This window comes from Mustelus asterias, chromosome 17, assembly GCF_964213995.1.
Source record: "Mustelus asterias chromosome 17, sMusAst1.hap1.1, whole genome shotgun sequence".
Lineage (NCBI taxonomy): Eukaryota > Metazoa > Chordata > Chondrichthyes > Carcharhiniformes > Triakidae > Mustelus > Mustelus asterias.
In genome coordinates, this window is record NC_135817.1 from 30,342,832 (window position 1) to 30,364,688 (window position 21,857).

Sequence of the window (21,857 nt, forward strand, 5' to 3'; positions counted from 1 at the left end):
AATAAGGGGCCTGAAACTGTCTAAATCCCTTCAGGTGATATCTTTGTTTTCTCCAGGAATGTATATTGTCAATATTGTTGAAGGAATGGGAATAGCCATCCTTAACAAGTGTGACTATATCAATAAAATGCATAACATTGCTTATGATGATTCCAAGTGCAGATCCAATAAACCTGCAGCTCAACATGAATGAATGGTCTTGTTTGAAAGTAAGGTTTAAAAAAAACACTTGTTGCACTTGTGTAAGAATGATGAGCTGCTGCATGATATATATTACTGGATTCATCCTCACTGCTTGCTGCATCTACGTATGTGTGAGCTGCCCAAGGCACAAAAGCGGTGTCCCTTTGCACCCGATCTTATCGATGCCGGTTCTGCACTGCATAAATTGGCCAAATGGTTGGGCGAATTGTTCAAACAGTTTTGAGCAAGTTTTCCAGATACTGTGAAGAATTCCTTCACATTTGCGAAGACCTTACAGGACTTGCCTTTTGATAGCAATGTTGTATCCATGTGCTCATTTGACATTACTAGCCTATTTATCGGTATGCTACTTAAGGAAGCTATAGATACTTGCGCTGCCGCACCATATCATGGCAATTTTGATCTGCTGCCATTGCTTGAATCAGTAATCATTTGAGCTTATGAACTTGGCAACTCATGCAGTTGAGTTCAACTTTAACAATGTCATTCTGCCCAGATAAAGTAGCACACTGATAAATAGGCTAGTAATGCCCAGATAAATGGTCGTGTTCTGGGATCCCCTCTAGGCCTAGCTCTTGCAAACACCTTTGTTGGGTTCCATGAGAAAAGTGTCTTTAATGGAATGATGCCCCACCTTCTACCCCTGGCATAATTCTGGTGTGTGGATATGTTTGCTATATTTAAATCTGCAGCTGCGTGTGGTGACTTTCTAGCACATCGCACTGGGCCCCATCCCGTGCTCAAATTCACCTTCAAAATGGAATAATCAGATGAATTTTCTTTACGTACAAGTTGAGAAATCTGCCAGGGTTTCTCTATCATGGTCTACTGCAAGTCTGCCTTCACCGGTCAATACATGCACTGAGATTCTTTCAGTTCCATGTATTACAAGACTGCCTTAGCAGCAACTTCATTTGATGGTGAAATCAAGCGAAGTCAAAGCCACCCTGCGGAATAATGTCTCTTCAGAACATTTTGTGCTATACATCGTGCAAACTCATGAAAGGGCTGTCACTTTCACCCTTGCAATATGGCAGTCTACCTCAGATTACCCTGGAAGGGCAAGGAATCTCAAATTTGAGCAACAGGTGAAGGCACTGCTACTATGAAGTTGCAACACAACTGGTATTCACCACTAACTGCTGCCATCAAGCCAAAAAGTATTTTTTCAAATCGCACAAATAAGTAATATGGTATGTGAATTTCAATGCTAGTGTGATGCTAGGTATATAGGCTGTACATCTCAAAGATTGACCGGTTGTATCAAACAGCACGTCCCTTTTGCAGAGGACAAAGTACAGATAGTACCCAACCAGCCTGTGCTTGTAAAATGCAAAACTGTGTCTGGCATTAAAAAAGATTCTGTGATTGGACAATGTTTGCTAAATAATCCGCAGTGTTCTTAAAAATTACAGTGACAACCAATTTAAGAATATCAGTTGGCCTGACAGTGTGGTGCATTTGTGAACTGGAAGTTACATATAGTAATGCACTGGGCCCTGTTCTTTGCAGACAGAACATCTGCACACAATGTATCTGTTTCAGCTAAGCAAAATAAGTGATAGCCATTCACTGACTCATTCCACAGGGCAATTGCCTTGACAAATGAGTCAAGCCGCTTTGTTTAAATTTCATGCTGGAAAGTTAACTGTCCATCAACTGGTGCATTCTCCATGGCAACACCTCTCAATCAGAGTTCAGGTGCCAACTAATCAACACAATACTTTAAAAAAATTGTTCAAGGGATATGGGCTTCGCTGGCTAGGCCCTAATTGCCCTTGAGAAGGTGGTGAGCTGCTGTCTTGAACCACTGCAGTCCATGTGGTGTAGGTACAACCACAGTGCTGTTAGGGAGGATTTGACCTAGTGACACTGGAGGAATGGCGATTATATTTCCAGGTCAGGATGATGAGTGTATTGGAGGAGAGCTTCCAGGTGGTGGTGTTCCGATGTGTTTACCCATGTCATTCTAGATGGTAGTGGGTTTGGAAGGTGTTGTCTATGGAGCCTTGGTGAGTTCCTACAGTGCATCTTGTATATGGTGTACACAGCTGCTACTTTGCGCCAGTGTCAAGCTTCTTGAATTTTGTTTGAACTGCACTCATTCAAGCAAAAGGAGAGTATTCCATCACACTCCTGACTTGTTTCTTGTAGATTTTGGACAGGCTCTGGAGAGTTGTGAGGTGAGTTACTTGCCACAAGGTTCCTAACCTCCCACCTGTCCTTGTAAGCCACAGTTTAGTTCCTGGTCAATGTTAACCTCAGGATATTAATAGTAGAGGATTCATTGATAATGCCATTGAAGGTCAAGGGGTGATGGTTAGATTGTCTCTTGTTGGCGATCATTGCCTGGTACTTGTGTGGCACATATGTTACTTGCCACTTGTCAGCCCAAACCTGGATATTGTCCAGGTCTTGCTGCATTTGGACATGGACTGATAGAACATGAAGTTATTTCCCCTGACATTGGTAGTCTTATTATCCTGATGAAGGCAAGACAAAAAGCTTTGACAAGATGTCTTTTTTCAGTAATACTGAAGTTCTGTACTACAAAATGATTGTAAATATCAAGTAATTGTATTGAGGCACCTCAGAGTGCAAGGTGTTGTATGAAAAGAACTTGAACTGTAATGCACTTGTGATAATGTGCAATTTGAACTGTTATGGAATGTAATTTTACTATTTTTATGAATAAAATAAATTTTTGTGAAGAAAGTTACAAGATTGGGATTGCTTACTGTTACGGTGTTTGTTTTCTGAGGCATGGGATAGAAAGTAAATATGGCCATGCACTTAATAGGCTATATGGTGTGGAATAAGACTGCAGTTTCCTTCGGAGAAGTGGTTTATAGCTATCGGTTTTTTTCAAGAACAAACCAGTGAAGTGAGTTTCAGGAATGGGTTCCAAATTACGACTGATGTCAATATACTTTTACTGTTTTTGCCTTCGAACAACTCTATTTGTGAAGGAACCTCTACTATAGTTCAGCTTGTTCTATCGGGTGATCCACCTTCTAAATTGACATGAAATGTACTGCAGTTCCTATTGCCTGTTTGGTGGTAATAAAAAGGTTCATTGTTTACTTAGGTGGACTTTCCCATCTTTTGTGCATTAAGACTTCTTTCAGCTTGTAGGGACTGAGGGCTTATCAATAGAGCAGACTTGTTATTTTGAGCATGAGGGGAAAAATATCTGGGCAGAACCCTATTTGAAACTCCTTGCTTTGTTTATGGTAAATGCTATTCAGACCTTTTTTTGTGTTTGAAACCAAAAGGGGAAGAGAGAGTGCCATTTTGATTTATGATCATTGGAGATCTGTGAATTCTTCTCATAACATTGTCTCCTTTTTGAAACATTTTCTAAAGCACCTCTTGTTGTGAAGTGAGTGATTGATTTGCTTTTTATCTTGTGCCCCATTCCAGTTTTGTCCCCATAAATCTTTGATCAATTGTGTAATTGGTCACAGCCAAACTTTTGTTCCATGTAATTAAAACTAGCTTCGTAAGTGCAATTGACTTGATGCAAGATCCATTTGTGATAAAGAGCTGTCATAGGTATAGTACAGTATGGATAATGCACTTGGTCATTAGACATAAAAATTGATGTAGCCCTGTTTTTGCTTTATTTTAAACTGGATTTTCTGTGCTACAGTCTAGATTTCTTAAATGGTTATCTTTTGTTTTATCAGGTCACAATTAAAGGTTTTGCGCCACTTCTTCAGTTTGCATACACTGCCAAACTTCTTCTGAACAAAGAAAATGTGTTGGATGTCTGTAGAAGTGTGGAATTTCTTGGAATCCATAATATCGAAAAAAACTGTTTCAGCTTTCTTCAAGCCAGACTCTTTGGAAAGGGGAGAGATCACCCAGGATTTCCAAGAAAGGCATGTTGTACATCTAGTTGTCAGAAAACAAATCTAAAAATTCCTGTTGGTGACAATGAAAATTCAGAAGCTGACGATGATGTTGAAGAATTTCTTGAATCTGAAAATCCCAAAAGTCCTTGTCCCAAACTACGTAAATGCATTGAGGTTGGGAAAATTTGTCCAAAGGTTCAAAATGAAGCCACTGAAGCTAAGTATTCCTGTTTGAAACCGAGCGAATGGGCTAGTTCATCTCTTTGCCCTAAGTACCGAAAATTTCAGTTAGCCTGTGGGAAGGAACGACTGACGTCATGGGGTAATAATTTGTCATTGCCAAGTTCTTCATTAGAGCAAATACTTTCAAAACAGCAAATTGAATCTTGTCAAAGCCTGACATTCCCCCTCGAGTCAGAGGATGAACATGCAAATCTCAGTGAAAAAGATAGTGATAGCACATATATGGAGGGGGAGAGTGGAGTCTGTGATGAAGAGAACATTGAAGTGAAGAAGCAAATTAATACAAGCTGTCCATTGTCACAAGATTCTACAGCTGAAGAAACGCAAGGACCATCATCAGAAAATATCTCAGGTATTCAACTAAACTGCACTGGAGAGCATTATGACTTGTCTTGTTCTCAGGCAGAACCATGTGTCCCTTTAATGTTGCAGTATGAAAATCTCCAAAAGAACAGTGCTCCTCCTGCAAATATTGAAGAATCAAAAATTGAAATTAGTCGGGGATGTGATCGGCCAAACGCTTCAGAAAGAGCAGGTGGAGATTCGGAGAGGAAATCAGTTATTTTTAGCTCAGGTTACTCTAAGAGACAAGAGAATCCCATTGCAGTCTCCAGTGGACGAAGCATCGTGGAAAGGGAGGTGGCAGAACACTTAGCTAAAGGATTCTGGAGTGAACTTTGTGGTGCACAGTCTAACTGTGAGGCTGAATCTTTCGTTAAAGCAAAAGGTTGTGCAGGTCAGTTCAATTTGGACAAAATTTCTCAATGCCCACAGTTTTCTACCGAGCCTTGCCAAACTCTTGAAGGAAGTTCACAAAGTTCTTTCCTACTGCACTATACCTCTTCATCATCGCACTTACCTGAGTCAACTTATAGCTCTTTGAAGTGCCCATTTGCATATGATACTGGAAATTCGGTGTGTTCCAGCAGTTCAGGTATTGAGGAGCTTGAAAGCGACCAGGGACAACAACAAGACAAATATGACACATGTACTACAAACTCAGGAGATGAATTTGGGTCAGAATCAGAGGACGACAGTGAATCATGTTCTGCCAGAGAACAAGAATGTGAGGTAAGAAAATTTGGCAACCGTTATCATACAGTTACCTCAGTGTTATCACTGGAAAAGATAATTAAAGTTAGGATGTCATGGTGAAATAACAAGAGAGCATGCAAACCTTACTGGAATGTAAGATGCTTCTAAAATACATCTTACTAGATAAGTGAACTGGCCTTTCTGAATCTTTGCTCAAGTTCAACATAAAATGATGGGATAGATGTCTTCTCCCTGCATTGTAAGGGTGTATATTAAAGGTTGTTAGTTCAAAGTACAGCAAATTGATTTGGATTAGGAACTTCAAAGGAGTTGATAGTTACTGTTTCATTTTCTACCTTTATGATCTGTCAGTATAATGTTTTTTTAGCTTTGTAGCAATCACTCTGGTTGAGTGATTTGTTTCTTTGTTAAATGCCAGCAATCCATTTTCCCTTTACTATCCATCTTTGTTCTGTCTCTCTTTTGCTGCGCCACTCTCTCGCTCTGTCTTGCTCTTCACCCTCTCTGCTTTTTACAATGGCAGTACAGTACACACTACTCACATCACACTTTAGGAAGGACATTGAGGCCTCGAGAGTGTGAGAAAATTATTGGAATGGGGTGATGCACGCCTTTAGTTGTTTGGAGAAGTTGGGGTTGTCCTCCTTGAAACAGAAGATAAAAGGAGACTTGGTGAGAGCTGCTCAAAGTCATGAAGGATCTTGTTAGAGTAAATAAATGATTTAAATAAACTGATAGTCATCAAATTAGAAATAAACTATTTAAACTATAAAATGAAGAAAAATTCATAAGTTGTTGTGTCTGAATATTAAGTCTAAGGGGGTGATGTTAGCAAATTCAGTAGCGATTTTCCAAGAGGGATGGGATAAATACTTGGGAGGGGGCTAATGTGGAAAGGCCACGAAGGAGGAACTAATTGGGATAGTTCTTTTAAAGAGTTGCCACAGGTATAATGGCTTCTTTGTGCTGTATTATTCAATGATTCTAGAAGAGCTAGTAAAGCTGAGGTACCGTTGGATTGTTAATGGCATAGTGACCTTGTGATGTGGAATATGACTCTCTTGCTTGCCTGGTGTTGTGTTTTATACTCTGTGGAACAGATCTTTTGTTTCAAGCATCATCTCCTATTTTAAGATTGCGATGGAGGAGACAACAATATTAGAGAGTAGATGGGTGTGCCCAGGAAGATCAGTGTGAGCAGCTTATTGATGATACATGGCTAATATTTGACCAGTACTGGATAACAAGGAGGTGTAACCAAGGAGGATATGGACAAAATTAGTAAAAGCTCATTGTGTTTAAAAGGAATGAGGAAGAAAGCTATGATATAAGAAAATAAATAAGAGGTAGCAGATTTAGCGATGTAGTAATCAGTTTTTTAGGGAAGGTTAATGGTGATTATCTGTCAGGGTAAAGATTATCAGTGTGGATAAATTACTGCAAGGTGCAGGATATAAACTTTTGGTTGTATATATAGAAGCTAATGTTGCGAGAGAGAGTCAAGTGCTTAAACTGGAATCTCAGCACTTTTGTTCAAACTAAAGGTAGAATGACAATTTTTTCTTGAATTGTATTGCTGATCTATGATGAAAGCAATAATTTCCTTCGTTGAATTTGAGGAAAATGGCTGGTATGTAATACAAATTTGGAAGGTTTTATATGATAGAGAATATTTTTGGAGCAAAGAAGCATGCTGCAGGAGCCACAGGCTGCGTCTCAGTAAAACAATAGCGCATTGATGACTGTATCAGTACCATGTCCTGCTCTTGCCCTGAATTGGGCAGCTTTATCAACTTTGCTTCCAATTTCCACTCTCCTCTCAATTGTCACATTGCCCATCCTTGACTCTCCCTTTCCTTGACTTCTCTGTTCCTACTTCTGGAAATAGGCTAACAACCAATATTCGTCATAAGCCCACTGACTCCCATTGCTATCTTGACTACCCTTCCACATACCCTACATCATGTAAGGACTCTCTCCCATTTTCCCAGTTTTTCTGTCTCCATTGCATCTAAGATGTCTTATTTCATCACAACAAAGATTCGCATCTCCACCCAGCCCCCCAACACCCACTGTGGGTGACAGGGCCCTCAATCATCTGCTACATTTCCCATGCTTTTATTGTCTGCCCTTCCTTCCCAGAACCATGATAGAGTTCCCCTGTCCCCTCTCTCAACCCCGCTCCCCTCCAAACAACCGCCCTGGAATCATTTCTGCCATTGTGCTGTCCCCAGCATGATGCGACCATCAAAAATATCTTCTCTCCTACCCTTTCAGCATTTCATGGTACGCTGATCCACCCCTCGATCACCCTCAACACTGTGTACTCTTCCAATTGAGAATTTTTCACCAAAGTGCAAGAGATGCAACAACAGCTGTTTTACCTCCCTGTCCAAAGCCCCAAACATTCCTTCCAGGTGAGACTATTACTTATTTGTACTTCATTTTACTGTATTATAATCACTGCTCCAAAGTGGTCTCATCTACAAGGAGGAGACCAAAAGCAGATTATTTTGCCACTTTGCAGAACATCTCTGTTCAGTATGTAAGCATGACCCTGCACTCCGGTGACTTGTCATTTTAACTTTCCACCTTGCTCTCTCACTGATATCTCAATCCTTGGCCTGCATTGTCCCAGTGGAGCTCAGCAGAAACTTGAATAGCACTTCATCATTTGGTTGGGCATTTTATAGCCTTCCAGACTTGCTGTTGAGTTCAACAATGTAAGCTCTGTATATCCCCTCCCCCCACCATCACCACTACCTGTGTTTCCTTTTCTTTGCATGCTTTGGGGTTTTTTTTTAGTTTCACTTACAGTAGCATACCTGCACTCGGCACAGCTTGGTTTCTTTTCTTAGAATAGAATTATTGAATAGAATTCCTATCCTGTCCCAGTACCATTTTCTTTGACCCTGTCATGTCTTCCACCCTCTCTCAGACCTTCCGCATGTATTGTCCCACTCACCTGATACTCAAAGTCAGTTAGATCTGTGACTTTTTCTCAGTTCTAATGAAAGATCATTGACCTGAAATGTTAACATTGTTTCTCTCTCCACAGATGCTGTCTGTCCTGAGTATTTCCAGTATTTTCTGTTTGTATTTCAGATTTCCAGCATCTGCAATGTTCTGCTTTTCGATTAGAGTATTAACAGTCCTTGGTTCAAATGTCTTAAAGGCGACTGAAATTTGTGAAGCTTTAATGTTTGTTAGTTTGCTCAACAAGAAGTTTAAATGCAGTAAGTGTTTTGAAGAATCTGGTTGGTTCTCAGGTCATGGCAATAGACACAGAAATAGGATCTGTAAAGACAATGGGGTTAATTGGAACCTGGATATTAGAACCTGAATTCATTTTTTATTATTTAAAGTTCATAATGTTGGCAATATGTTTTGTTAGCAAGTACGGTATAAGCTTACTCTATACTTTCACTCAGTAGGATTGGATGTTCAGTTTGGCAAAATAGTCCCACTGACTATGCTTTTCATCATTCTGCCCACAGAATTATTTATCTGACAAACCATCCAAACACCTGTGTTTCTCGTTTATAATGTCGGGCCATTTAGGACTGAAATAGGGAGGGATTTCTTCACTCTCACTGGTGAATCTTTGGGATTCTCCATCTGAGGGCTATGAAAACTCAGTCATTGAATATATTCAAGACAGAGATCGTTCGATTTCCAGGTAACTAAGACATCAAGAGATTTGGGGATAGTGTGGGGAAAATAGCATCGAGGCTTTTGATTGAATGCTGCAGCATCTCGAGGGCCTAATGGTCTGCTCCTATGTTCCTGATAATGCTACAGGTGGCAGTTCATTAAAGTGCTTAACTTGTATTATTCGGCCCCCAAATATTGCCTGGCTTCTCCACTAAGTGTATCACCTCCAATGCTCCCAGACTCAAAATAATTCTCTCCAATCCATTCAAACTTTTCACACCAATATTCTTGTTACATTTCCACAGAATCCTTCCCTGCCTCCACTCCAGCAGTCCCACACTTGGGCACTTTCAATGCTACTGGATCCTAGTACTTAATTAATTGTTTCCAACCCCATTCTATGCCACCCATTGCACTGAGATCTCCCTCACTTTATTGCCTGCCTCTGGATGTCCCTCCAAGTGCACCTATGCCCAATATCCTGAAACATTGACATTGCCATTTCAGTGCTTCAGGCATCAAGTTTATTTGTTTCTCAAAATTCAGGTGTGATGGAAGATAACCTATGAAGGAATGTAAAAGTGTGAGGCAAGAGATGCCTGCTAGTGCTGGGATCAGCAATCTTTTTTACCTGGAAGAACATTTTTCAACTAGAAACCACAAGGTGAAAAAAAATGTAGTAGAGATATAAACATAATTTGAGAAAAAATATGGTTATTGAGAATCTAAGGAACACTATGCGCTTATTTGGTGCTGTAAAAAGTAATTACTTTAAGTTCTCTCTAATACTTACAAGAATGCCTGCAGGTACTACTGAATTTCAAAAATGTCTGAGCCAAACAAAAATCCAGTTTCCACATCCCAGGAATCTTTATATCTCCATGTTCAAGTTTTATGTGTCAATTTGCATGAATTGTGTATTAGCATGTTCAAAAACGGCCCATATTAATTTAATGGAAAACAGCACACTTTCACTTTTTGAATAAAAAGTAATAAGACATTTACAGGCAAAACTGAATGCTTTTTGTCTGTTTTTATGATTTCTGGTAATAAATGGATTTTTAAAATTAAAATTGTCAGTAAAGACATCTTTCTTTGAAGCAAACTAAAGTTGTCTTAATTCTATACGTCTTTTCAGCTATAATTGATTTCCTCAGCTATATTCGAAACAATCGTGGTCACAGCCATAAGACCTTCGCTGCAATCATGGTATAGCTGCACCCCCTCTAGCAGGTTTATTTTCAAGCACCGTGATCTTTTTCCTTATAAATAATAATTTCAAACCATTAAGTACAAGGTAATGGTTAGCCGTTTATCCTCACAATAGAAACACAGCTCTCTTCAGTAGGTGAGACAAATCTCCTGTGTGAAATATTTCTGCCATTATCATTCATATAATGTAGTAAATTCCAGTATTAAATTGTCAATGCTAAATTCTTTAACGTCTGTGAATTAATAAATAAATCTATTAACAACCAGGAAACCATACTATTAAGGGTGATTTAAACTTTTAATTTATCTTAAGGCCTCAATTACCACATTTTCTATAAAATCTTAAAAAAATGCTATTCTGGATCCCAGCAATGTAGAAATTAAATTTTGGATTGAATGAGTAACTCAATAAGGAAAATTGTTACTTTGATTTGTTATTTTCTTTTTACATTTTTTTCATAGTTGGGTGATCCAATTATGGGCTTCAAATGAGATGTTAAAAAGCTACATGTGGCTCCAGAGCCAAGGGTTGCTGACCAATCAATGCTGCATTATTATGCTGTGTAACATTTCCACACTTCCATTTCTTCCAACACCACAGTCATCTATTGCCAAATTCCCACCTCAGCACTTGCTTTTCCCACAAACTCATGGCGACTGCACATTCCCACCTCCCTGCAACATCTTTCCTACCATCCTCCTGTGTTTCTTGGGAGTTGCTGAAGAAAAATGTGGCAAACATAAAATTGACTGGCTCAACAAATTTAATCAGATGTACAATACCTGAAAAAATACAGATGCAACTACATAGCCTAAACATGAAAATAACACTTAACAAGCCCTTAATAATCGGAAGTGCACACTGTCACCATGAACCATTGGCCTTGATGTGTGTTGCATAGACATTGTATCCCCTGGTCAATCATCAGCAGTTCCATGGCAAATCCACTAGTACATATTTCTTGCTTCACTCTTTAAAACACCTTTACAGCCTGTCATATGATCACCTGCATTTTGAACAAAGTTTGAACTACTTTAAGCCTTTGGTATCAACCCATGAAGTTCAAATGGCCCTGAACTCTGGTAATGCAGCCCTTCAACCCAGGCAACTCTGTTCTTTATGTAGCTTTTGTTTGCATCTACTGGGATGTCCTGTTTGAATTTTGTGGATCTGAAAGTTTAGAAAGGTTGTTCTTAACACTGCATCATTGGTAAATAAATCCTGCTAATACCAGTTAAGCATTAACTTGTATTATGCCATTAAAAGCAATTCAGGAAAATTGAAAAAAAAATGTATTTGAGTACTTCCCCTGTTAATTCCTTCCATATTTTACAGAAAATGATAAATAGACTTAAGATTGGTGAGACTTTGGGACTATTTTTTGGAAAAAAGGGACATGGATGAAATCTGAAGTGTGGCGAAGGGGTGAATAGTTTTATGTAAATAAAGATTTGTACAATAAAATCATTTTAGCTAGTGTTTTTTCTCGGGAAAGTTCATTTACTCCAAAATGAATTAATTTTGTCAGGAAGCAATGCAAGGAGAATAGCTTTCTGTAACCCTGAGGGTTATGTACTCTGATCTAAACCAAGGATGTACACCCACTAAATGGTTTGCATATAACACATCGATTGCAATTTTAAAAATTATATTTTAAAAATTAACTGTTTTAAGATGAAAGAAGTCACAGAAGCCATGTATTGAAGGTGCAGTTTGATTGCAACCCATTCACTCCCTCCATGACTGGCACACTGTCTGCAGTCTGTACCATTTACAAGATGCATTGCAGCAAATTGCCAAAGGCTCCTTTGGCTGTACCTTCCAAACCTGTAACCCCTACCACCCAAAAGAACAGGGGCAGTAGAGGCATGGGAACACTGCCACTTGCAAATTCCTGCCAAAACCACACACCATCCTGACTTAAGGAACCATATCGCTGTTCTTTCACTGTTGCTGGGTCAAAATCCTGGGACTTAACCGGTTCAAGGAGATGGCTCACCACCATTTTCACAAGGGCAGTTAGGAATGGGTAATAAATGCTGGCTTTGCCAATGTTTGCCATGAATGTATATTTTTTTAAAAAGGCCTGTGGTTAGACATAGAAGATTATAATCAGTTGAAAAAATGGAAGTGAAAAGTTCTAGAGCCTGGAGTTTCTGCATTATTTCAGGCCAGATAATAGAGCCTGGGTAGCAAGGAATTATTGCTAAAAGTCGCACAGTTTTAAGGGCAAGTAAGTTATGTTCCTAACCAGCTCATGCCGGACTATCATTACGCTGCTTCAGAAGTCCATGAACCCAAAGATATCTCCTCCACTCAGTTGGCCATGTCTGCAAGTTAGAGTGGCGAGTTTCCATCACATCTGTTTAGGATTGGTTCTTGCATTGCACGCACAATTGAAGCCAGTTAAATGTGATTTCTCTTGCTGAAATTGCCTCAAATTACTTGATATTCAGTTTAAATTTGTTTAAATTTAGTCAGTTGTTCTACCTTTTGATACGCAAGATATATGACTAGCAATCAGTTGAAACTACACTAGTATGTACTGCTCTGCTGCGGTAATCAGTTAACTGACAAGAGCAGTGATCAACTGAAGCCAATTAAAGAGTAAGACCAAGAACATTATATAATAAAAAATAGTCAGTTGAAAAATGGCTCATTTGCTGGCAATCCAATTCCTCTTTGTGGTGCTGGAGAATGCCCTGATGCATACATACATACACCTGAGTTGATAAATGGAAGATTTTGCAATAAGTTTGTGCAGAAACTTCAGCTTAACTTCACCTTTGCAAAACCAGAATGCTTTGTTTCATAGGTCCCAGTAACATCTCCATGATCATTTTTCCTCTCCCCTCCCCCTGTTTTTTCCTGCCTATCTTCTTGGTTACAACCTGTTATATTTCCAATGTTTGCCAGCCGAAATATCTGATTTGATTTATTATTGTCCCATGTATTCATATACAGTGAAAGTATTATTTCTTGTGCGACAGACAAAGCATACAAATCACAGGAAAGGAGAGGGTGCAGAATGTAGTGTTACAGTCAGGGTGTAGAGAAAGATCATCTTAGTGCGAGGTCAGTCCATTCAAAAGTCTGATGGCAGTAGAGAAAAAGCTGTTCTTGAGTCGATTGGTATGTGACCTCAGACTTTTGAATCTTTTTCCCGATGGAAGAAGGTGGAAGAGAGTATGTCCGGGGTGCGTGGGGTCCTTAATTATGTCGGCTGCTCTTGCGAGGCAGCAGGAAGTTTAGACAGAGTCAATGGATGGGAGGCTGGTTTGCGTGAAGGATTGTGCTACATTTTGTAGCTTCTTGTGGTCTTGGGCAGAGCAGGAGCCATACCAAATATCCCAAATTCTACAAGAAGGCTTGAAGCTTGTTGTTGTTTCTCAATTCATTATTGCTGTATAACTTGAAAAACATCTGTCTCTCATTAATTTCAAATGTTGCCGACATAACAGGAGAAATTGTTGACTGGTTTGCACAAATTTAGTTCCCAATAAATCTTTAACTGCCCATGAAAACTCTGAAAGTCTGATTTCAGCAAGTTGGTTCAACTGAACAAAAATAATGGAAAATGCCTGCAGCTGATAAATGGGTAGAAGAATCAGTTTTTTTCTCGATGCACCTAAAATTTGTCGTGTAATTTTTCTGACTTTTGTGAATCTAATTTGTGCACTTGTGCCCCTTCTAGGTAAAACTACCATTTCCTGTTGAGAGAATTACGCTGTTATCTAGAAATGACTTTCAGACGATGCTGAAACTGCATAAGCTGAATCCAGAACAATTGGATTATATCCATGATGTACGACGTCGCAGCAAAAACAGAATTGCAGCTCAGCGCTGTCGAAAGCGAAAACTTGACTGCATTCAAAACCTGGAATGTGAAATACACAAGTTGGTAGGTTGAATAAAAAGATTGATCCGTCTTTTTTTAATAAATGAAAAATAACCATTTTGCCTGTTTTTGGTAACGTTTTGTTTTTGCGTGTGACATTCTGCCATTACCTGGAAATGGTGATCTTACTGCATCCGTAACCTGTCAGATTTGTGCTCTAAATCCTGCGCCAACACCAAAACAGTTAAGTCTGTGCCTGTTTGCATTACGTCGCTTTAAAAAAGGTTTTAATGTGTTTATTTTTCTCTCTTTTTTCCCCCCCACATCCCAACCATCTAGTTGTGTGAAAAGGAAAAGTTACTGCAAGAGAAGGGCCAGTTAAAAGTGTGTATGGGTCAAACCTGGGATAATTTATCTGTCCTCTGCAAGCAGGTGTGTAAAGAAGCAGCTCTGACTGCCGAACAAATTCAGACACTAGCAAAGTATTCCTCCCCAGAGTGCCCTCTTTCAATACTGAACACCCAAAGAAGCATGAGCTCCATCACTTGCACAAATCTGGTTTCTTCATACCCAGGATACACAGCTGATGCACACAGTACGAAGTTCAATAATGAGCAAAGCTTCACTGTACAGCTCCAAGAGAAAACAATGGATGTATCAAATAGTCCACAGGAAAGTATTACAGCTGACCAGTCTGGGATGGAACAATGCTGCCAGGCTGTAATGACTGATTTCTGCCAAGAAATGATAGAGAAGTGTACCACAGATGAGTAATCATGCTCTACTTCAGTTTCAATCAGAGCCAATACTCTCCTTTTTGCCCCTTTGCTGTGCTGCAATCATATTTGTGTCCACCAACTAGACTTGGAGCTTGGAGTTCAGTTACAGGAATTAACTAAGCACAGAGGATCTGGATGAGCAATGAAGGTCATCTGCAATCTTTTTATGCATGCAATTTATATTGTCTTGAAACTAAGGTGTGTTTTGTAATCAAAAACGTTCCTTTTGAATTTATGGATTCTACTATATGTGAAATTTATGCAAGGTTCAATAATACTATAATTCAGTGTAACGTAAGAGGTGCTGGGGTATGGCATGATGTATTTTTTAATCCTTTGCTTGATTGCAACAATGCGACGATATGAAAAAGGGAAGGAGGTAACATCTGCATTCAAGCAATCCATAAACTGCAGTTTACCTCTAACTTGTTAAACATTTCAGTAAATTTTAAGCATTCATTTTTCATCAGACACTGGCTAGCCTACATCTTCTACTTAAGTGAGGTAATGCCACTTTAAATTTTTAAATCTATTTTGGGTTTTCAATTAAAAAACACTTTCTTTAGAATTGTACTTCGCTGAAGTCTTGTAATTAAACACTAATTTATCTCAAGCATGAGAGCATTTTTAATCAGGGTTTGATCAAGCAGTATAAAGGACACTGTTACCAGACCATTTATTTAATTTGATAATAGCCTTATTAGACTGGTAATTGTGCCTTTACAGTAAATAAGTAGCTCTTTCAAAGAAACAGCACAGACACAATAGGCCAAATTGCCTCATTCTGTGTTTTGATCCTTTTAAAATAAACATGCATTTTAGTGGACTTGTAATCCACTAAATTCACTTAATTAATCAGAGTATGAAGGTACGGACTGTGCCATCTCTTGTCAGCCTGTCAATGATGGCTGATCAACACTTCCTTCTGTAATTGATATGTAACTCCTATTCTCAAACACTGGATTTGTTTCAAACATAAGCAAGGTGGGAACCTTGTGTGCATGACTACTTAACTTAATACCTAAATATAATGTTGTATTTGACCCTCCTTCCTGTTTAATTGTGATAGTCAGACACCTGAGTTTGTTTTTTGTTCTTTTTCTTCCTGTCTTTGAGATGCTCTGAGCCTGCAGAGTTTCAAGTTTTGGTGCAGAGGAGAGAAAAAGAGAAGTACCTGACAACTCTAAATGTGTTTGCATATGAATTCCTGAAACAAAGCACCCTAGAAGGGTCAAGGGTATGGCTGAGGTGTGAGCCTCTTTCTTCCTGAGCTTCACCTCACCCATTCCCCTGTCTTTGCCCCATTCCCCATCAACCCCAGTGGACACGAGAGGTTTGTAGTTGAGTTGTGACGCCTCACTGAGCTGTTGCTGTCTTGAGTTGAAAAGAGTTCATTGAGGCTTTGTCAGTCTAAATGTCCTTTTTCTTCCCTCAGTTTGAACTTGATTTGTACCAATGAATACTTAGTATAAATAGTCTTCCTTTTCACATGAGCATTTGTTTTTTCCATTTGTTTATAAGGAATCGTTAGTATACTTGCATTTCCTTTTGTGTGCATTAATTTGATTGTTTTAAAGTTGAACGATTTCACAATATTTCGACAAGACATTTCATTTGGGGAGAGTATGGGTATTGTAAATATAGCAACAATGTTCCCCCAGTAAGAGCCCTATTAACATAGTTCATAAGAGATGTTTAACTGCTATAATATGATTCACAGTAGTAGTACAGTACATAAGTTACTAAACAAAAGTTTTTAATTGAAGTAGTACAGCTTTACTAAACATTACTTGAAAATGAATGATTAAATGTAAAACCTGGGTTTAATATTGCTGCTCTAAAATCTTGTATGAAGATAATTGACTCTTCATATCCATGTCTTACTGTACGATAACTTGTAGAGCATTTCATTAAAATTGGTCTTCTGTGGAAAGCAAGCACTTGGGAAGTATTCCCTATACATTGATCGCAATAGAAGGAAGTAGAAGCCACTTATTCCAACCAACAAACTTGACTACCTCAATACAAAATGAATACGTCAGGAGAGGCAGTGGTATGTTTAATTTGCTCCACAATCTGCTGCAACTTCTTCTGGAGACAAAGATTAAACTTGCCTATCTGCTTATGATACATATTTAATTTGACCAGAAATCACCGCTCTATGTAGTGGTGGGGTGGGGAGCATGAGGGAGGAAATGAGAGGACTGCTTAGTGGGACAGTGGTATAGCTTGTTAAAGTTGCTTTCAGTGGACCACCCAACGCATTGCTGTTGTCAGGGATATTGGACTGCCCTCCATGTAATCAGTGTTCTTGTCTTTTATCACTTTAGGGTACCATAGAGCCAGGTTACTGTCCTATAACAAAGTAATTGGTTACAAAGTTAAATATCTAATTTTTTTTTGAGATTCAATTTCTTTCAGATACACTCAACTCGTACAATTTGAGGTTCTTCTCGAGTTTCATTTAAAGCTAAAAGATTAAAAGAGGGATTTGGACAGGTTCAAAAAACAGGAGATTGCATCAAATTTTAATTTCTTTTGCAAAGGTGAAGGGTTTCACTTGCTAAAAATAGATAATCAAAATTGAATTTGGAAAAGAAATTATGTTTTAAGCTATTTCTTTGTTTCTCCAGGAGAGGGCATCTGAGATCGATTATGAAGAGAAGTTCATACTGTTCCCTTTAAAACTGTGGAAATTAATGGAAAAATAAATAAGTAAATAGTAAAGCATGGCCAAAAGAGTCTAGCTTCCTGCCATGTTTGTAATTCCTTTATCTTGAACCTCCCCTTGTTTCACAAACAAGTACATTATTGCTAATTCTAATCGTGTTCTAATTAACTCAATACTGATCTTTGTATTGCCTCAGGTGGAACCATTTTATTTCCCTTTTGTGAAACTTTTAATTGCTTTTTAGTCTTTTGCAAAATCTTTCTGTTACCTGTTGCCCAAAATAGGGAGCTGTTCTGCTATAAATTCTGAAGGTTTATAAATAATCTCCAACTGATGGTTACTATCTGAACAATAGACATTAGCAGGACTTTCTGATACCAGCGACATCTCATGCACACTTCAGTGTTTGTTCACTGCAGTGTTGTAAATTTATACTAGTTCACATCTGCTTATTCAATTGGTTACCGCAAAAGCTGCCTCAGAAAACTAAAACCAGCAATAGGCATACTTAGGTAGGCTGAGCCTTCAAATGCAATATCTCAATTTATATACACTTAATGAAGAAGCACATTGAAATAACCTGGGAATTCACTGCAGGGATATGGGCTGCATGATTGAAATCAAGAGTGTTCAACTTTTAACCTCGTTAAATGTGCAGAAGAGTCAAATTTACTGCCCTGAGGGTTTCATTGGCGTATGGTTTCTGCAGAATCCAATCGTTTTTAAGATATGTAAAATGCTTTCTAAGCTTTGCTTCACCTTCATTTGATTTTTGCATGTTGTACTGACCTTGTCTGAGTGCTAAATTTCTCTGCAGCTCTCAAAATTGGCCTTTTCTATTATATAAAGATATACATTTTATACATTTCTAATGTTCAGTTTTATAATGGACAGTTGCTGTGAACAGATGTGGAATGCTAACAGACTACAGACGCAATGTTATTTTAGAAAAAACATTTGGTATCAACATGCTACTGTGCTCCTTTCTAAAGCAGCAGTAGAGTTAGCACAGTGATTTGTTTAATAACTAATGGCTGTATGGTCTGCATTGTTCTTTACCACACTTCATGTTCAACCTACCTATTATCTATTAAAGATTAAGTTTGCATTAAGCTCAAATAGCTGATATTTTACGACCTGTTTTCATGTGTTTCCAGCATTGTACAGTTGTATTGTTGAGTAACTATGTATTCACTGCCATTTTCTGTTTTTTATATATTGTACAATCTTCAAGGTAGCAAACAGTAATTATTTGGCATGTTCTAGCTTCACTGGAGATACTAGTTTGAAATCTTTACACATTTTGCATAAAATGTAAATATTAAAATGTGTGGGACAGTTGCTCATCTCAGAAGTTTCCAATATTTGTGAATCTTTTCGATTGTGAATCTTTTCTAATTGTGTAATTTGTCACAGATTAAGTACAGAATATTGATGAACTTTGGGGCAAGTATCGTTTCATTGTGTTTAGAATTCTGAACCACAGCACAAATGCCTTTTAATAAGATATAGTTACAGTTGAGGTGGGGAACATGGAAGAATACAATGCATTGATCCAAATTCCAGGTTATATGTTTAAGCTGGCAGAATTTTCTTCTGCTCTGGTTTCATTAAATTGCTGCATTACCTATTTTCCACCACTGGGTGGCGGTGTATCCTCTCCCCCTCCAAAAAGAAGTGATGGGGTTAAATCTGGGACAAGTAACAGGTTCTGGTATCTCATCCAAAGGCCGTTATTATATGTGAACAGCTGAACTGTTAGTGCGCTATTAGGTTGTGGCAGCAAACAATTGCATGTGAGCTTCAACCAGGAGCTACAGAAGAGTTTAACTAGGAGACAGTGGATGGCATTCTTTCCACCTCTGCATTCAAGTGCTGGAGCTTCTTTTAATCTCCCAGAGGAGATGGGACTAACGAAATGATAGTGGGACACTATCATTTTTAAGCTGTTGCACTTAGAAATCATCCCTCTAAGGACTAATGCAAAAGCAAAATACTGCAGATTCTAAATATCTGAAATATGAAAATGCTGGAAATACTCATCAGATCAGAAAGCATCTCTTGAGAGAGAAAGTTAACGTTTTGGCTCAATGACCTTTCATCAGAACTGTGCAACAAATTTCAGTTTTTGTTGACGTGGGAAACTTTTGAACTATTGTCTACATGCATATTGGTGCTATTTTGAGACTTGAGCTCAAGTTTTATTGAATTGGCTTCCAGGCTGCTGATTCATGTACACATGTACATCTATTTGATATGTTTTGCCTACATTTTCATTTTAGCAGGAATTGAAGTCTTGGAATTCCCATAACACAGAGGTTTTCAATTCTAGGTTTTCAGCTTGGCTGCACTGATAATATGTTCACCTAGGTCAAGGTTAAAAATGAATTAGGAGCTGGCATCGACCATTCAGTTCCTTGAGCCTGCTCTACCATTTGATAATGTTGCGAACTCAAACCCGGCAGTAGAATTGAGGATATAGGTTGGTGATATAGTCACCCAAGGACCATCTGCCTGCTTGGGTAGTTACAAAAGTTCCTATATTTGAAGGAGAGCAAGTTGCTTTCCTGGTGTTCTAACCAATATACTGACCTCAGCCATCACTACCCAAAAAAAAATTATCTGAACACTGTTATTTGTGGGACATTACCCTGAGCAAATTGGCTGCTGCACTTGTCTGTATACCTGTTGCCCATAAACTAGAGCATACTTGTTGTCCAATTTCTAGTAAACCTAGTGTTTCAGGGTTTGAATAGCAAGCCCTTGTCACTGCATTATCTGACTGAATGCTCTCGAGTACCATTATATGATCCCATCTTCGGTGGATACATTCCAATAGACTGCATCTCCGACTATATATTGAAGGTTAAAACAAATGAACAATAGTCGGTACAAACAGTATGTGCACAGTGATAAAGTTTACTATTTCAATGTTAAGAGATGGAAGTCTTGTGGCACAGTGGTAGCTGGACCAGAAGTTCTTGATTCAAAACCCATGCCAAGACTTGTTGGCAGGGGAAAGAACACTCATAATCAGCCCAGGAATTGTTCAACCACCTCCCCGTTATTCCCAGAGGGAAAAAGTGAAGATACGCTAAAAAATGTCAAAAATGATTGACCATGGATCCATTCCTACTTCGAGTTACCTGCTACCATGGAATTTGGAGTAGCCTAAACAACTCTAATGGCTGGAGATTAAAACTGCCATTTATTATAAATGGGAACCCTGATTTTTGGCAAGTCCTGTTGTCTATAAGACTGCAGTCTTGACTATTATTGCTGGCAGTGGCACTGAGAATGGACTGGGATATAATCTGGGGGTTGGGATTGAAAGCTGCACATACACAACCCATCTACCCCCACCACATGTACACAATTGGTCCAGAATGTTTTTTGACTTTCCACCTCTGAACTCAAAACAAGGTCAGTTAATCTCCTGGGTATCCAAGACCGTAAGAAGTCTCACAACACCAGGGTTAAAGTCCCAACAGGTTTATTTGGTAGCAAATACCATAAGCTTTCGGAGCGCTGCTCCTTCGTCAGATGGAGTGGAGCACCCACTCCATCTGACGAAGGAGCAGCGCTCCGAAAGCTTATGGTATTTGCTACCAAATAAACCCGTTGGACTTTAACCTGGTGTTGTGAGACTTCTTACTGTGTTCACCCCAGTCCAACGCTGGCATCTCCACATCCAAGACCCAGTGCAGTGTCCCACTACAGAGGTGAAAGACCAGTTCTCTCAGGAGCTTGACACTGCTATCAGCAGAATCGCCAAGTCAGAACATCTTTATTTAGTAGGAGATTTGAACACTAGAATGAGCACAGGCAATGAGGCATAACTCTTTTACTTTGGATATCATGGCCTGGGAAAGATGAATGTGAACAAATGTAGACTGCTTGACCTTAGAAGATTGGCTAGCTAACAGGAAACTGCTGGGCCCTCTACTTTATGTAACTTATGTAAAGTACTTGGATGAAGGGATCAAAGATATGGTTACATTTTGGCAGCAAGAATAAAAAAAATCTAAATGGTGAGAAATTGCAAAACCGAGGTTCTGAGAGATCAGGATGTCCGAGTGCATGAATTGCAATAGGCTGGTATTCATGCACAGCAAGTAATTAGGGAAACTTACAGAATGTTATTCATTGCAAGGGAATTGAACACAAAAGTAGGGAGGTTATGCTTCAATTCTACAGGAAACTAGTGAGACCATATCTGGAAGACGGTGCACAATTTTGGTCTATAAGGAAGGGTGCAAGTGCATTAGGAACTGTTCAGATACAGTTTATTCATCAAATGTAAAGGGTTTCCCATTTAAGGCAGAGAATAATTTTTTCTGAG

At 38.9% G+C, this 21,857-nt stretch overlaps 1 protein-coding gene across 5 annotated transcripts in view; it reads left to right on the forward strand.

The window, feature by feature from the left end:
• Positions 1–18,856, forward strand: part of LOC144506408 (transcription regulator protein BACH1-like) — a 62,670-nt gene extending 43,814 nt beyond the window's left edge. For all 5 annotated transcript variants that reach the window (XM_078232479.1, XM_078232478.1, XM_078232476.1 and 2 more), the window contains 3 exons: positions 3,894–5,375; positions 13,922–14,128; positions 14,405–18,856. In XM_078232479.1, coding sequence (XP_078088605.1) covers positions 3,894–5,375; positions 13,922–14,128; positions 14,405–14,839 — 2,124 coding nt within the window. In that variant the 3' untranslated portion in view covers positions 14,840–18,856. The remainder of the gene's footprint in view (positions 1–3,893; positions 5,376–13,921; positions 14,129–14,404) is intronic.
• The last annotated feature ends 3,001 nt before the right edge of the window (positions 18,857–21,857 follow it).